The sequence below is a fragment of the Misgurnus anguillicaudatus genome, chromosome 3, assembly GCF_027580225.2.
Source record: "Misgurnus anguillicaudatus chromosome 3, ASM2758022v2, whole genome shotgun sequence".
In the NCBI taxonomy this organism is placed as follows: Eukaryota; Metazoa; Chordata; class Actinopteri; order Cypriniformes; family Cobitidae; genus Misgurnus; species Misgurnus anguillicaudatus.
The window spans coordinates 6,120,614-6,137,490 of NC_073339.2; the positions used below are offsets into that span (position 1 = coordinate 6,120,614).

At 41.1% G+C, this 16,877-nt stretch overlaps 2 protein-coding genes across 4 annotated transcripts; both read right to left on the minus strand.

Moving 5' to 3' along the window:
- Window positions 1-2,177: 2,177 nt before the first annotated feature.
- On the minus strand, window positions 2,178-15,635 carry tnpo2b (transportin 2b). 2 transcript variants are annotated; one of them, XM_073860205.1, is made up of 25 exons: window positions 15,397-15,635; window positions 14,344-14,445; window positions 13,955-14,030; window positions 13,717-13,866; window positions 12,265-12,371; window positions 11,970-12,103; window positions 11,810-11,891; window positions 11,402-11,524; window positions 11,192-11,310; window positions 11,056-11,116; window positions 10,787-10,958; window positions 10,545-10,697; window positions 10,242-10,467; window positions 9,965-10,136; window positions 7,315-7,401; window positions 6,987-7,094; window positions 6,748-6,906; window positions 6,556-6,643; window positions 6,365-6,463; window positions 4,882-4,977; window positions 4,712-4,787; window positions 4,519-4,624; window positions 4,375-4,443; window positions 4,151-4,296; window positions 2,178-3,914 (listed from the first exon to the last, which is right to left on the minus strand). In XM_073860205.1, the coding sequence occupies exons 2-24, from the start codon at window positions 14,440-14,442 to the stop codon at window positions 4,189-4,191; spliced, it is 2,670 nt and encodes an 889-aa protein (XP_073716306.1). In that variant the 5' UTR covers window positions 14,443-14,445; window positions 15,397-15,635; the 3' UTR covers window positions 2,178-3,914; window positions 4,151-4,188. The 2 variants fall into 2 exon arrangements, with proteins under 2 accessions (XP_073716306.1, XP_073716307.1); XM_073860206.1 differs by having other exon boundaries at window positions 14,344-14,490.
- Window positions 15,636-16,001: 366 nt separating this feature from the next.
- Window positions 16,002-16,840, minus strand: rln3b (relaxin 3b). 2 transcript variants are annotated; one of them, XM_055206619.2, is made up of 2 exons: window positions 16,624-16,840; window positions 16,002-16,467 (listed from the first exon to the last, which is right to left on the minus strand). In XM_055206619.2, the coding sequence occupies exons 1-2, from the start codon at window positions 16,793-16,795 to the stop codon at window positions 16,214-16,216; spliced, it is 426 nt and encodes a 141-aa protein (XP_055062594.1). In that variant the 5' UTR covers window positions 16,796-16,840; the 3' UTR covers window positions 16,002-16,213. The 2 variants fall into 2 exon arrangements, with proteins under 2 accessions (XP_055062594.1, XP_055062593.1); XM_055206618.2 differs by having other exon boundaries at window positions 16,002-16,509.
- Between the last annotated feature and the right edge of the window lie 37 nt (window positions 16,841-16,877).

A 16,877-nucleotide genomic window follows, 5' to 3' on the forward strand; every position in this document is an offset into this window, starting at 1 on the left:
CATGGTTGGTGAGTCTTTACTGTTAGTAAACCTTCAGTTTAATATAGATCTTGCTAAACTGGCCTATCTGAGAGAAATGAAGGAAGAATCGGGAACATCTTGTCGCAACCCATCATTTCAAATTTGCATAAGATGATTCCTGATATTCAACAGAAGACCGAGGGACACACAAACAATCTTGACAGAAATGAATGCATAAAAGACATCTTTCTGAGTTAATGAAGTTTGCTTGGCCTAACGCACGTTAGTAAGTTACAAACTTCATTTTATACTCAACCCAAAACCAAAATATCATAATGATCAAAATCGTCAATCAAAATAAATTTCTCTGTCATTCAATAGGAACACAATGTATCCATACATTTACATTTAGGCACTTGCACAGAAGCCTCTATCAGAACCCTTTACACTATACAGATCTTAAAAATGGCCCTAAAACTTTAAGGTGTGGTAAACTTGTGTAAATAGGCCATGATTTGCTTGATAAGGTCAATTTTTTCTCAAGCCTTGACATTTTTCCTATTGAACTTTTAAAATTATTAATAGGTTGTATTAAAGGGCCCATATAATGCAAGATCCACTTTTACAAGGTGGTTGGACGTAAATGTGTGTTGGCTGTGTGTGAACACAACAATCCTACAATGAAATCCACCCTCTACTTCTTTTTTAATCCCAATTAAACCAAAGAAGTCTCATTAAACATGCCGTTTTGATTCTCATTAATGTGACATCACACAAACAAAACTCCGCCTATGGCCAATCACTGACTGTATAATTTTACCCAAAAGCATTTCTAAGGCTGTTTCTCAATCCAAATAATATTTCAAAAACCTTGTCAAGAAATAATAATAAACTCTAAAATAAGAAACACAAGATTAGCTGTTCTATGCCAATAAATATCAAATTTATTAAAATGTTAACTTAAAGTTGTCCGTAGCACTTCCTTCCTCCGCCATTGTTTTGCCGCAATGACTTCCAGAGCGTAAATTGATTTCAGCACGCAAGTCTGCCCTCGATGCACCCTCGATATCAAGAACACATCCGGGTATTTTCATGCATCCTCTGTACTTGCGTTTTTGAGAATTAAACTTCGACGGTTAATGATGACGTAGAACGAGAACACAATGACGCAAGATCGCGTATTGAGAAACAGCCAATGTGTGTTAGCACAATGTAGTACTAATGCTTCTAACAATACTATTGTCCCAGACTACAGTATTCACAGGATTTAGATCTATTCTTATCCAAAGTGCTCACTGTCTTGGAAAGGGAGAGAGAAGCTGTAGCTCATTTGCATTTAAAAGGTACACACACATGAAAACAGCACTCCCAAATAGGGTCTTTTTTTAAAATGCTATAATAAATGATCTTGTGGGGTATTTAAAGCTGAAACTTCACAGACACATTCTAGGTACACCTACATCTTGTAAAAATTGATATAATATGTGCCCTTTAAAGGAAGGTACATCTTATTAATTTTTTAACGCCAAGTATGAATGTTCATATTTATGAAAAGGTAATGGACACGGACTAAAAGCCACAAAACACTAATTTTGATTTCTTTAAAGGGGACATATGATGAAAATCTGACTTTTCTCATGTTTAAGTTCTATAATTGGGTCCCCAGTGTTTCTATTAGCCTAAAAATTATGAAAAAGATCAACCCAGTAACTTAGTTTGGTAAACCATTGCAAGCATGTGCAAAAATAGGTATTTGAAATTTGGCTCCCCTTGTGATGTGGGATAATAATGCCCCTTAATCGGCACGATCCAACCACGGCACTGCCACTTAGTGCAGAGAGAGAGAGAGAGAGAGAAATAATTGACAGTACAACTGAGTTTCAATTTCAACAAACCACCATTATGGCGATCAGTGTTTGCTTTTCATTAGCTAATTTGCAATTTTAAAGAACACACCCAAAAACGGCATTTTTGCTCACACTCAAAGTGTCAATTTTAACATGTCATAATAAATTATCTGTGAGTATTTTGAGTCAAAACTTCACATAAACACTCTTGGGACACGAAATGCTTATTTTCCATCTTAAAGTCTCATATGACCTCTTTACGTTTAAAAGCTACAGGCAAACATTAAACCACGTCTTAATAAATTTGTTTAAAGAATAGTTAAGAATAAAAGAAATCAAGAAAATACAAAAGACAGAGGAAACCCAACATTAGCTTGGTAAAAAATTATTTATTTTTCCTGGCAAGGTAAAGAGAGAAAGATGTGATTGTTTTGTCTTTCAGAGTCTCAGTGCAGTTTTTCACACACGGCTATCGTTCGGTTTCTCGATCCCCCAACTGCCAATTTCCTGTCTTTCCCTCTATTTAACTCGTTCTTATTCTAATCTTCCATCCAACAGATATTGTCACAAGAAAAACAAGACGCATAATGAATCCAACAGTTTTATCCTTAATTATACCAGCAAATTCCTTACAAAATAATAAAAAATAGCAAAATAAAGAAAAGTGCTTAACAAGCAATACTCCAATTTAAATTATGCATTTTGCTCAAACAGAAATAAACATGAATTCATTTCTATTTACCGATGAAACAAAAATTCGCAGTAGCAGCAAAACTTAAAAAACGACAAAAAAATTAACCTTTCCTTTTGTAAAACTATACTTGACAGTTGCGGTTTGTTGGATGAGCCGATTAAATCGCTAAATAGCAAATATCAATATGGCATCAATATTATTACAAATACATTCATACACACGCTCACAAGCACGCACACATTGTTGGTCACAGTTTACAGGTCAATAGGGGTCCAGGAGTCAAGTGTAAGGTACCTTAAAACAATTAACAACCTATTAACGCGACATACGAAAGAATGCGACATACGAAAGAAACACGTGGCAATGACACGAACACACTTAAAAGCTACCCGACACGGCTACAGCTACTCATATCTGACACACAAGTAACGCAGGTCATTATCGCTATACTGCGATTCGTTTCCGTTCCAGCCTCTCCTCGACAACACCGTATCGCTCTGAAATCAGGACGAGATTAAACGACTGAACTACAGTGCGATTTAAATCGGTAAACTATGATGAGTTTTAACAGCAAACACTGACCGAGCCCAGGAATAAACTACAAGCCAACTACGGGGGTGAGAAGAAATGACAAGTCGAAAGAGACACGAGCAGAAAGGAATCATGGCAACAGTCAGACAGGACGATGACGACAACAACGACGACGAAGCCGATGATGATGAAAACTGTGAATTCATAGATGCTCCCTTACTAACAATCAAAAAAACAAAGTCACGATACAGCATTAACCATCTTTTTTGTTTTTTGTGAAGCCAAGAACGTTTTCTTTTCCTCAATATTAATTATTAAAAAAGAAAAAAACAACGCTAGTCTTTGCTAGATATTCTCAGTGTTAAAGTTTGATTACGCTATTGCTACGACAGCGCTGCTTTCGCAGGCCGTACGTAGTTATTGCAACTTCATGTGCATGTGTCTCTATGGTCAGTCTGCGAGTGAATGCGTTTAATTCTTATGCCTGGGATTAACTTGAGATTTTAAAAAGTCGTATAATAGTTGCTCATCTAGCTTCCCTCCCTAATCTTAATCTTTTTACGATTATTCCCAGATACCTGCCTATACCTCCCTCCCGCTTAACCTACGACCTCCCTCCCTCTCTCAGTTTGTTTCTCTCTCCCTCTTGTTACACTATCGCTCAACTTCCCTACATTTTAGGTATATTCCCCGTGATTGGGTGCATTCTGCAGTTAACTAGAGGAGTCCCCTCCCCCCTCCCACCCACCCACCCACCCTCATGGACACACAAAGGGCGTGGGATCTGTCCGTCAGGCGGAGCGGCCAATCGCGTCCCTCTCCCCCACGATCAGGGCAGTGCAATACACAGATGGATGAGTACCCCCCTCCTAAAGGTTCAACTGGTGGGACAGAAACAAAAAGTATACAGAAACAAAAAGTTAGTTTGCATACTTAAAACGAATGGTAAAGTGTATTTGGTCATTAGGATCGGGTGATATAACCAACATTTTCGTAAAAGGAGTGCTGCTTGTTGACGGACGCGCAATCAAATTTAGTCTGGTATAGCAAAATCTACTAGTTGACGTATTTTACTTATAGGGCTGGGTAGTATGACATCACAAAAGTAGCCACTAACCTGACAGCGTGTGCTGTGTGTGAAGCAGAGGGGCGGGGCTACACGCCATAGCATGCAGAGAGGCGTTCCTTCAGGATGGGCGGGAACTGTTCTGAGAACTGCTGCCAGTTCTCCTCACCAACTTGGTCCTTAAAACCATGCAAGATCTACAGAAACCAAACAAAACGCCCACTTAGAAACAATTCAGTGCAGTTGACACCGAGCTGTATGGACGTCTGCCTCACCTTGTAAAACATGTCCCTCAGGTCATCTTTAGGGCTGACCCAGGAGGCCACCGCGTCACAGAAGAAGATAAAATCCTGTAGTGGAAGTGATTGATGTGAGGACAGCGAATGAAAGAACAGTATGTGCTGGTATATAAGGCTATCAAAATCCTGGACCACACCCCCAGGATTTACACCAATCATCACGCAGATGCCTCTAAAGGCGGAGTCTTTCTCTTCATTATCTCTGATGTTCCTTAACGATGTGCACCTGCAAAAAGATTATATGTACATTATAAGAGATAAATGACACAACCATGTATAACAACGTAAGATATTTCTGTATATGGAGACTCACCAGGGCCTGATGAACTGTTGCAACATAGGAGCCACTTCCTGTGGACAGACATAGCCTAGGCGACCAATTGTGATTGCTGTAAATAAAATTGGGAGGGGTCAGAAAGAGAACTGAAAATAACAGAGTCCTGCAGAATGCTGAAGGCGTCAAGCATGATTTTAAAGGCATACCTGTATTCTCCAGTAGTGTTTTGGGAGTGTTGGGTCTGTTTATGATCTCCACCAGGTGAGGAAGAACCAGGGATACATATGGCTGCATCTCCACACCTACCAGAATACAAAGATCAGATAATCACCGACATGATCTAGCAATCACATTCACTCCACTTATTACGATACAATCACAAACATGACCTAGCCAACACATTCACGCCACTGACAACATCAAACAATCACCAGCAAGATCTAGCAATCACATACACCCCACCGATGACATCATAATCACCAACTAGGGGTGGGCGATAAATCGCCTGCGTTTCTCATACGCATCTCATCAGTAAAGCTGGTTTCGTGATTAGTAGTAAATCGGCATCACCTGCTTTCAGATGGAGCGGCATTTACTACACAGAGCCATATTTCATCAAGAAGCTAGGCAAAATCGTGTTCATAATCGTGGACAAATCGCCTTCGATAATGTATGCAATTTTGCCGAACTTCTTTGTAAAATACGGCTCTGTGTAGAAAATGCCGCTCCATCTGAAAGTAGGCTTTACTGAAGAGATACACATGAGAATCACAGGCGATTTATCACCCAGCCCATCATCAACATGATCGAGCAATCACATTCACCCTACTGTTGACATCACACAATCACCAACATAATCGAGCAATCACATTCACCCAACTTTTGACATCACACAATCACTAGCAAGTTTTACTTATGATAGCACACAACCACCGAGATGATCTAGACATAGATATGTATAAAAAGGCTAGTGTACAGCAGAGTCTCTAACGTCTGGCGGCCATCTTACCACAGGCAGCTCGCTCACACGTAGCATTGAGTCCCAATGGTGCAGGTACTTTTAAATGAGCAAAACTTGCTAAATTTTCTACCAATTTTCAAATGGTTTGGTTTCTTAAAAACGTTATAAACGTGGCTATAATTCTGGATGCTTTAACATGTTTCATGATTTTTTTAGTATAAGTGTGCAGTGTCATAGGTACATCTTTGATGTTTATAACAAACTAAACCGTTTGAAAATCGGTAGAAAATTTAGCAAGTTATGGTCATTTGGAAGTACCTGCACCATTGGGGCTTAATGCTACGAGTGAGCGAGTGCCCTGTGGTAAGATGGCCGCCAAATGCGGATGTTTCACTCAATTGGCCAGCAGCGCGGGCGAGACATCTAGCCTTTATACATATCTATGGATCTAGCAATCACATTCATCCCACTGATGACATCACACAATCACCAGCAAGATCTAAAGATCACATTCACCCCACTGATGACAACACAACCTGTACAACCTAAGAGTCAAATCATTACCTGGGTGATGTCACAGTTAAATGTAAATTATGTAAAAATTTAATTCATATTAGCAAAGTCACAATGAAGCAATCAAAACAACCTCATCTATGATGTCATTTCATCTGAACGATAAAGCAGTAATTAACAAATGCATACAAACAATCATATAAGAAGATCCTCACCCATCTGCATGCAGATCTCTCCGATGGCCCAGGTTGCGTTATTACACACAGAGATGAACTCAGGGTTCAGATTCGTCCCCAGGATGGGCATAAACTCAGCTTTACACAGAGAGACACACACACAGTTTAACAGATGATTCAAAAACAATACTTAGATCAAAGTAGACGAGGTGAAATACATGATGTCTTACCAATGCATGGCTTGACGTGTGGAAAACAGGCCTTGGTCAGGTCACCCAGCAGAGCAAACGAGCTCTGTCTCACCTCCGGCATTGTGTCCTATATGTAAGACAGGCATTCCTTATTTCATGTAGTACAAATGTAGTAAATCATTAAAATAAATGTACTTTTTAAAGTGTGGCCCTCGAGAGCACGCACAGTACCTGCATACACTGGAAGAGAAGGGTCATGATGTTGCTTCGTGCAACCAACTGGTCCACATGACCACCGAGACCCTCGGCCAGCCCACTGAGCAGATCTAGTGCGACGATCATAAAATCCTTATCTGGAGCTTCATACTGATCCGGCTGCTGACTGTACATCTAACACACACACAGGGATGAGTGAATATGAGTATAATCCACTGATGGAAATGAATGGATGTGAATGTTTATGTTCTCACCATGGCTTGTGCGAGTGTTTTCTGGACCAGTGTAACGCAGCGCTGATAGACCGGCTCACAGTATGGTAGGAAACCGCTTTGTAATGCTGTAGCCACAGATGACAAACACTAGACACACAGGGAGTAAAAAAAAGTCTCTTTATCGATATATATGGCTTCTCCATTTATCTCTTAGTTGTCTTAATTTCTTGTAACGTTTTTCTACCCCGTGTTTTTTTATACTTTTTTGTATGCAGCAGTGTACATATCAATTATTTATTGTCTCAATAAATTGCATTCTACTAAATACAAAGCCCTGTTGATTATCTTTTTACTTTGAGCTTCTCACCTCCAGCAGAGGAAAAAGATCTTTGTCTTCATCTTTTAGTTCGTTCCATTTTTGAATGAGAGGAGGCATCAGTTTCTGAATATATTCCTGTACACAAACACAAGACAAATATTAAGACACACATCTTGATATTTCAACTCACCTCAACTTTAAGATGATTGTAAATAAAAAAAAATTATTCATCATTACACTTTAAAATTAAACTAATTCCAAGCCAGATTTTTTTTTTTAAAGTTGCCCGCAAATTTTTTTTGTGATTTTCAAAAGTTTCACAATATCCCTTTCAGGAAAATTTTCCTCTTTAAATATATAAACATACAAATATATCAACTGAATAAACAGACCCTCTGCTTACAAACAAACAAAACGGGAAAAAGGTATCATTCCTAGCTTCATTTGTTCTCTTTTATATGGGTAGGTTTCTTTAAAAATACCAAATTTGGAGCAAAAAGCTGAAATAATTGCATTTTTGTAAAACAATTTTATTCTAAATCGGATTCAGAACGATTATCAAAACATACAAGGAGTTTTAAATGTTGTTAAATTAGTTTTGCTTCAGTTTTTTATAAATTGGGTAAGATCGCCATCTAGTGGATAATAGCGGAAATACAGATTACTATAAAAACTCGTCAGGTAAGGGTCATTGGCATGGAAATGTTTTCTCTTAATTAACGAGAAAACTGGTCATGGGCAGGGAAAGGGTTAAAGGTCCACGTTTCGATTTTTAGCAGCATCTAGTGGCGATACTGTGAATTTCAACCAACGGCTGAGTCCACAGCTAACCCCTCCCTTTTGAAACGCAACGGTAGCCGCCACAGGATAAACATGTCATTGTCTTATGCTGCATTTACACCAGCCGTGGTAGAGGCAGCAAAAACGCGCTATTCGCGCGTAGTTGGACGCTTGAACATTTGAGTTAACTCGCTTCATTCGTGCGTGAAATTCTAGTCATTCAAGGTGGAAATCCGTGTCAGGGGAGGGGCTTCTGCGACTCTGCTGAGACTCCACTCGCTTCCTGTAATCAAGTCACTACTACAGCAAGGTCCTGATTGGTTAACGTGGCACCGAAACCCACCGAAGTTCAGTTTTTCAATTTGCGTGGAATGTGCCGTGCCATCCGCACCGCAGGATGCCTAATCGTGTCTTTGCATTGACTTAACATGTAAATCACCCGTGCTTGCCGCCTGTAAACGCAGCATTAAACAACGTAGGGGTGAATCGTGCTCTACAGAGTAGTTTTTCCGGTTAGAACTACTGTAAAAATGTGATGACGTGAAATGGCGACTTATGTAAGGGGACCCGTGGTGTATGTAGATAAAAACTAGGGGTGGCACGGTTCATGAAAAAAATCCAAACCGTTCGGTTCGCTTGTCTCGGTTCGGAGCGCGTGTGTGTCGTACGGTTCAACGGTTCATGGCATGCGCAATGTATGTAGCCTCGTGCCCTGTATGTGACCTCAGATAGCGTGTTCCCCTTTCGCGAATAGCGCGAAAGAAGAGGTGACTGGTGTAGAGACTGAGTGCTGCCGGTCATGTTACGTGTAGAAATGGCAAGAGGGAGAGAAAAAGAAGTCTGCCCGCAGTTGGAGGATGCGCCAGCGTCGTATAAGTTTGGTGTGTGGAAACATTTTTTATACCTATGATGACAGCGGAAATAAAACGATACAGCCACACGCGACAGCCTTCTCTCCGACCATTTATCTAATCTGAGGTAATAACCACTGTTTTACGTCTTTTCGTATTCAGCGCTATTTTTAGCCTTTCGTTGATAAAACGAAAGCGGCTGATTTCCGCGTAGTTTCATTTTGCTAGCGTGTGAAAGTTGCGCGATCTTATTTCATAAACTGCCCCTTAAAGTAATCAGGACAGAAATGGTCAAAAGTGGACAAAAGAGACGGATTTAAATATTACAGGTGTAAACGTTATGTTTCTCTCTCGTTCACATATTCTCTCTGCAGTATTTAAGCAGCCTCTCAGTGATGAATCTTAAAGCTACACTGAATTTGGCATTTTGATAAATGCAAGTTATATTTGTGTGCTTAAAATGCACACAAGGTTCATGTAGATGGCAATACACATTCTCTTTTTTGCCAAATAAATGAAAAGCATGTTGAAATCATCAATGTCTTCCCTCTCGCTGTGTCAAAATTTCGCCTGGCTTTCCTCAGGGATGTTCCCAATAATGTGCTTAAAGTCAAATTCAGTTTGTGCATGATTACATGATATAACTATTTTTTAATACTGTATCCTAAATTATGGATAATTAATACATTAATAAGATAATACATTTCTGGAGTGTTAAAAAAAATAACAACAAGAACCGTACTGAACCGAGAACCGTGACCATAGAACTGTGATACGAACCGAACCGAGGGTTTTGTGAACCGTGCCACCCCTAATAAAAACGGCTCATTCAAAACAATACAGTTCATTTTGTAAGGTCTTGTAAAGCAAATATGCTATATATTGATTACATGTTAATGCATCTCATGAATTATTGTAATTATTTATGTGCATTTGCTGTACTCAAACATTCTCCTCAATGATATAAAGCATTTTTAAAAATAAAATTAAACGTTTCTGCACAAAAACCTGATGTTTTGCGTAAAAAGTAAGAACTATAGCAATTGACTGAGGGCTCAAGAAGTTACCGGTTGGTTCAGGTGATGTCCGACTGAATCTGCCAGCGTGCCGATGGCGTCATAGAGGATGAGCAGGTTCTTGTGCTGATATTTCCCAAATGCAAACACCAGAGTGTCCAAAATGAAACTGAGGTACGGCACCAGCTCTGTGCAAGCTTCTTCCTCCAGAGTTGCGAACGCACTGAGAGCGAGCAACAAACATAGATATAAAGCAATTAAATTTTATAATAAACTATTTTAAAATGTTTCTCTAGTGACTAATTTTGCACAGTATTTCGAGCCACACCTGCAGGCCGCCTCCTGCACCCGCTTGTTGCCATCCAAGATGCGTTTGAGCAGTTCTGTCATGAGTGGTTTAAGATGGGCGTCCGGCGGCTGGCTCACCACCCAGTGTGCGTAGCGGCTGAGAGTCCAGCAGGCGATGGAGCGCACAAGAGCCTTCTTATCGCACAGACACTGGATCAGGTGCGGGATGAGTTCAGGTAAGTACGGCACCATGCCCTGCATGCAGCCTGAGAGAAAAATAAAATTAGTTAATTTATAAATGAGAGAGCGAGTATTGATGTGCAAGTGAGAGAGAGAAACACACCCTCAGCGATGGCTCCCAGCACCAGTATTCCAGATTCTTTAATGACCCAGTCCGGATGGAACAGCAGACCCTTCAAAAGCGGCAGCAGGTGCGGTAACAACTCGTCCCGAAACACGTTAGCCAGCACGTCCAGCGCAGCCGCAGAACACTTACCTATGCACACAAACACATGAACGTATTTACACGGATGAGTATTAACTTGTACCATGTGCATCCTTGAGTTGGTCCGTCCTTTCACTTACGCAGGTTCCAGTCAGACAGGGTGTCGTCATCATCATCCTCATCTTCATCGATATCTTCTCCCTCTTCACCCTCTCCTCCCTCGTGCTGCAGGGTGACGGTACGAGATTTGTGGAAGCGGGGCTTGATGTCCTGCTCGCTGTCGGGAACGTTGTCATCCTCCTCCACGTCCCCCTGGTCAAACATGGTCAGACACACTGTAGCATCCGTCTATACAGACTTCCCATGACACAACATGGAGAAGTGCCAAGATGATGAAAGACACACTAACCTTCAACAAGATGATGTCAATCTCGGAGTACTTCATCCCATTCACCAGGATGGGAATGAGTCTGTGAGGAGACACAAACGTGATGTCAGATCATGCATTGAGAATACTGATGATGGACGGGTGGGTAAATACTTACTGGACCAGGTGACCCGACAGAGCCTCCTTACAGATGGGCTGTTCAGCCAGAGTTAACCAGAACTCACAAGCCTCCAGCGCCACGTTCTCATCTGCATCCTGTGTGCGCTGTAACATGTACTAAACGGAGAGAGAGACCAGATGTAAACCTTGAGTTTGACATGAGTAACAAATTTGTGTTTTTTTGCATTTGTGTTTATACATCGCTCACCTGTATGATGCTGTGCATATGTGGTATCAGGCGGTCGATTCGGACCTCCAGCAGCATAACCAATGCTCGGCACACGTTCTTCCTCACTTCACAGTCTTCGTCACCAGCCAGAGCAAACAGAGACTGACAAAACAACACAAACACACATAACCTCATGTTTTTTTATGATTTCAGTATGTACTAGCAATAACATGGGAGAACTGCTATCATTTGTATATATTCGTAATGTAAAGCGCAATTATTATTCAGAACCAGTGACCACAAATCCCACGCACATTTTCCATTCCTCTCCTGTCTGAACAACCGTTCACACTGAATTATTAATGTGTCATGATGGTGTGACCTCATCATGCATGGTTCATGACCTCACACACGCTTGTAAGCACTGATGTGTAACGGTGAACTCACCTCTATGAATGTGTCGATGTTGTCCATCAGAGCCTGAGCCCTGCCGATGATGAACTGATTCACGCACGCTATAGCATGAGACCTGAGAGAGAACGTGAATGTTTACGATGTTTAACAACAGACACACAACGCTCAGCGTGAAAGATGTGGGTGTGTGTACCTGATTTTGGGGCTGCAGTGCTTGAAGAACTGCAGGAATTTAGGAATCATGATGTTGAGAGGTCGGTTCAAAGCATCGCTGTCCAACAGCTCAGACGAATCCTCACAGATCTTCTGCAGCGCACCGAATGACCCCTCGCACACAGACAGTTTGAGCAAATATGCACAATCATAGACACCCCAAGACATTGCAAATGCAAATGCTAAAGAACTGATAAACGGTTAACGGTGATGTTTTAACGAGAATCTATGTAATTTTATTTTTGGTAAAATGAGTGTAAGAGTGTTGTACGCACCTCGCAGGTGTTGTAATCCTCTGAGTTTAGGAGATTGCAGAGTTGTGGCAGCAGTTCTGGCCACGTTTGCAGCTCCCCTTTAGAGGCGATAGTAGTGATGAGAATACCTGCAAGCAGACAGATGCACATTTAAAAAGCTTGTCTGGCTCACATCGGTGTCTTCGAGTTTACACAATGAATATATCCAAAAAATACAAATTAAGAAAATAAACATCAGGATTTAGTAACATTTAAGAAGGTTAAAACTACTCCGATGCCCCTGATGTTCCTGTAGCTCGACTGATATTTACTTAGCAATGAAGAAAGTTGCGACATTTAAAATTTACATTTGCTAATGTAAAATGCATATATACCATGAATGCAATGTAAACTGCTTTGGATAAAACATCTCCCAAATACAAAAACGTTTATGTTAATAGCTAAGGGTTGAGGTCAACTATATATTAAACTACACCTAATGGAGCGTACACACCAAACGCGAATTCAATTATTTGCATTAGTAGATTACTTACAAAGTCAATGCAAAGACGCCAATAGACGCAAACTCACGTAGGGCGAAGGAATGACGCAAATATGGGGCACGCGATTGCAGCATTAGCATTTCACCTTAAACACGTCTTCGCACAAGTTTAAAATATTCAACTCGTGCAAAAAATTTGCATGACATGAAGTAAAATCTCGCAAGAAATCTAGAGCGAGGCTTTTGGTGTGAACACAGCATAAAGGGGGGCGCACAGCGGACGGGCAGCTCAGCGCCGCGCCGTTCTAAAAGAATGGAACACATTGTTTTCTATGAGTATATGCACACCGGCGACTCAGGAAGTTGCTCTAATCCCTATCGCGCCACATAGTTTACCATTAAATAAGATCATATTTGTCCCAAATCATTAACGATTAACATTGACTGCTAACGTATATTTTGCATTTTGAGATGCTATCTGACAAAGCTTGTGCTATTTAATGTGCACTTTCGGTTTACGATACCTCCGAGTTGTCCTTAACACTGTGTTTTAACCAGACACGATGGGGCGTGGTGCGATACAATCAATCACGAAGCAAAGCCAATCAGAAAAAGTTTCAGTTTCAAAAAAATGTATCTACTGCCGGATCACAGCTGGTTAGATCATGGATTTTGGTGTTATACACTTGTGATGCCAAACATATTTAAAGAATGATCATGTGAATTTTACACACATCAGGTGACACGTAAATGCATGAAAAACTGTTTCCATTGCAGTTTTGCGTTATATTACTTTTTCGATTTGCCTTAAAAACCGTAAAAACTTTTTGCAATATATGCAAGGTTATGCAAAACTGCCGTGTTTTCATCAGGCTCATTTCTAATTTGCGCAAATTGAAGGGTAATAGAAATGCAGTTTGTGTCAAACAACTCCATTTGGGTTTTAAGACCCCAACTCATGTTCCCCCACTTAAACCAATGTTCAGACTGACCGATGGTGGCACGGATGAGAGGGGACGGGTCTCCGATGTTGTTGAGACACTCCCTCTTGATGAAGTCGGCCACAGCTGGAGGAAAGTTCTGGTAATGAGCCTTCACATTGTTCTTTAGGATCAGACCGCTCAGAGATCGAGTGGGCTCATCTGCAGACAGACAGACAGATGTTTTTCTTCAGATATGTCACTCTAAGAAACGTGCAAGTTTGATGTATATCACAAGAAAAACACAGACCTTCTGATTTGAGGCTGGTGAGAACAAAGATGAGATAATTGTTGAAGTCAGGATACTGATTCAGCTGCTCCAGTTTCTAATGGAAACAAGATAGATTTAAGTAACGATAAAACTATAAATATATCCACATATCCGGCTATATCAGTTTATATACTTAATGTACACATTTGAGCTGGGTGATTCGATTTAAATCTATGCTATTTTCCATGTACTTATTTTGTTACCCCTAATTGCTAAAGAGATGTGAATCACACAGATACAGTCTCAAAACCTGACTGTGAAAGGAAGACAGCATTTTGTCACTCGTGCAGTTGTTTGTGTCTCACATGACATGCTGTGATATCTAGGGAAATCTTCACATGCATATTGGTGTGATGTCGCGAGCTCACCTCTTGAACAGCTCTCTGCGTGGCCGTATCTGGAGACTGGGAGTCTTTGAGCAGCTGTAGCACCTGCTGTAATCCCTGTTCATCCGGCTGCCACTCCATCCTCTTCACACAAACCGAAAACGGGAGACGTGTGAATTTGATACAAAACTAGAAATGAGAAACAAGATGCAACAGGCACACAACACAGTATATGCTGCAACACTCGTGGGAATTAGAGACTGTTATCTCCAAAGGGAAAGAGAATAGACAACATGAAATTTCCAGTATTCCCAGCGAAAGCAAAGTGATCTAACGTATATATTAATGCACAGTTCATAATATACATAACTATTATTTACATCATCACTGGTTTAACTGGAATAGAGGAAAATGTAAGCGTGTCTATCTGTAAAACACAGATACAATATTTGTATTGCAGTCTGCGTATGATGCTTATACAGTATGTATACAATCTGTGCACGTGACACTTATGGCGTACGTATAATCAGTACGTATGATACTTATACTCTGTGTGTGTATAACATATAGATGTGTATGAATGTATATTTTGTGTGCAAGTTATTTGTATCCTGATGTAACGTTACATGCCTGAGGATACATTTGTGCACAACTTTATGTGTAAGATTTGTGTACATGTGTGTTTGTTTATACGCGTGAGTGCGTGATTTGTGTATGATTTGTATGAGTGTGAGTACGTTGTGTGTATATGTAAGGATGCGTGTAACTTAGGCCGTGTGTGTGTGTGTGTGTGTGTGTGTGTGTGTGTGTGTGTGTGTGTGTGTGTGTGTGTGTGTGTGTGTGTGTGTGTGTGTGTGTGTGTGTCGGTGTGTGTGTGTGTGTGTGTGTGTGTGTGTGTGTGTGTGTGTGTGTGTATGTTTACGCGGCCCGGTTTACCTCAACGCCACTCTTTAAACCTCGACCTGACATAAAATATCGCGCATAAAAACCGTCGCGTGTGAGGTAATTTGTTGTTGTTGTTGTTTTAACACGCTCGTGCACAGAAAACGGTGATGTAGCCGTTAGCCGTCGTGCTAACCCGCCAAACGCTCTCACCTTCAATTTGTCGATCGCTCCGCTCTCGCGCTATTTCTCTCTCTGTTTCTGCCGCAACACAGCAACGATGCTGGCCGTCAGGACGCGATAACGCACTGCTGAAATCGCTCGCCCCGGTATTGTGCGTGATTTCTGCGCGTTTCGGTCGGTGTCGGGTGTTATTCCTCGGTCGCCGGTGGCGCCTGATGCATGGCGGACGCGTTAATCGCACGGTGTGATTCTGCGCGGCTTCCGTACAGCGGCGCTGACGTCACAACCATTAGCATAATTTATATATAAGGCGCTGCTTTTGATATTAAATCATTGTTATGAGAGAGAAAAAATAAGCATTATGCTTGATACAGATTGTTGTGATGTATGTTTCGTGAATTAACTAATAAATTAACTTGTAAATTAACTTTAGGGCTGGTTTTCATGATGTGACCAGTAGATGGAGACAGACCTTGCAGAAAAATGCAAAACGGGTTTACTACAAGAAACATATGGTTACTGTAGCAAAGACATGGTTAACCATAGTATAACTAAAGTTTAACATCATTTTATAAGGTGAATACAAGTAAAGTGAGATATTTTCTGACAAAAAACACAGAAGACATAACTCTATCAGAAAACAAAACTTTATTCTGACCAAAAGCATTACAGTGATAGACATGGTATTAAACAGTCAATAACATAGATAGATTTTTACTTTGGCTAAAATCTATTTACTCTATTTTAAACTAGGGACGCCATCCACACCCTCACAACTTCTCCACCTCATTCGTCATGTCTGGGATGGGTGGAGTTAAAAGAACAGAAAGTTACAACAAACAGTCCTTTAACATAATGAGCTGATTTCACTCTTACTGCAGCCCCATTTACAGCATGCATTGGACAGGCCCACCACCACATCCCGCCCCTTCCTGTCTGATGACCGCAAGGCCTCCAGCACTTCCTCTGAGATGAGCGAGCGGGCGGGGCGATTAAACTTGGGGCTCTCCTGGCCCTCTCCTGCCCAGGCAGCAGCTTCTGAGTCAGGGCGAGGTCTGTACAAGAGTCCAGGGATGGGGTTGGTAGCCCAGCTATCAGAGGCTTCGTCATCATGGGGCAAGAGAAGATCATTAGACAGGTCACCTGATCAGGAACAATAGCAAAAAATATTATATATGCATATGTCTTATCACTACGATGCACTATAACTTATATTTAGGATAAGTTGTTGGTCTCACTGACAGATCACCGACTCACCTGTAATATCCAAAGATCTTTTCCAGCGAGAACCTCCACAGGTGAAAATGACCGCACGAATGAACTCTCTGCCACACAGCTTCACTCCGTAGATGGGGTGGACGTCCGTGGCCTTGGCGGTCTCCATGAATGCCACTAGCAGGGCGAGGGTAAAAACTGCAGCTTTGTACATGACGAAATTGACTGGATGAGAGAACCGTTGTCTCTGAAGTGCTGAAAATCTTGGAAGAGAAACTCACATTTCTTCAGTGGCC

Excerpts from the sequence above, each read along its gene's own strand:
- tnpo2b (XM_073860205.1), bottom strand. The coding sequence starts at position 14,442 with ATGGAGTGGCAGCCGGATGAACAGGGATTACAGCAGGTGCTACAGCTG. Across the intron at positions 14,031-14,343 it reads CGCAGAGAGCTGTTCAAGAG|AAACTGGAGCAGCTGAATCA; the intron begins GTGAGCTCGCGA and ends TGTTTCCATTAG. Across the intron at positions 12,372-13,716 it reads TCTCATCCGTGCCACCATCG|GTATTCTCATCACTACTATC; the intron begins GTCAGTCTGAAC and ends GTCTGCTTGCAG.
- rln3b (XM_055206618.2), bottom strand. The coding sequence starts at position 16,795 with ATGTACAAAGCTGCAGTTTTTACCCTCGCCCTGCTAGTGGCATTCATG. Across the intron at positions 16,510-16,623 it reads AAGATCTTTGGATATTACAG|GTGACCTGTCTAATGATCTT; the intron begins GTGAGTCGGTGA and ends GTTCCTGATCAG.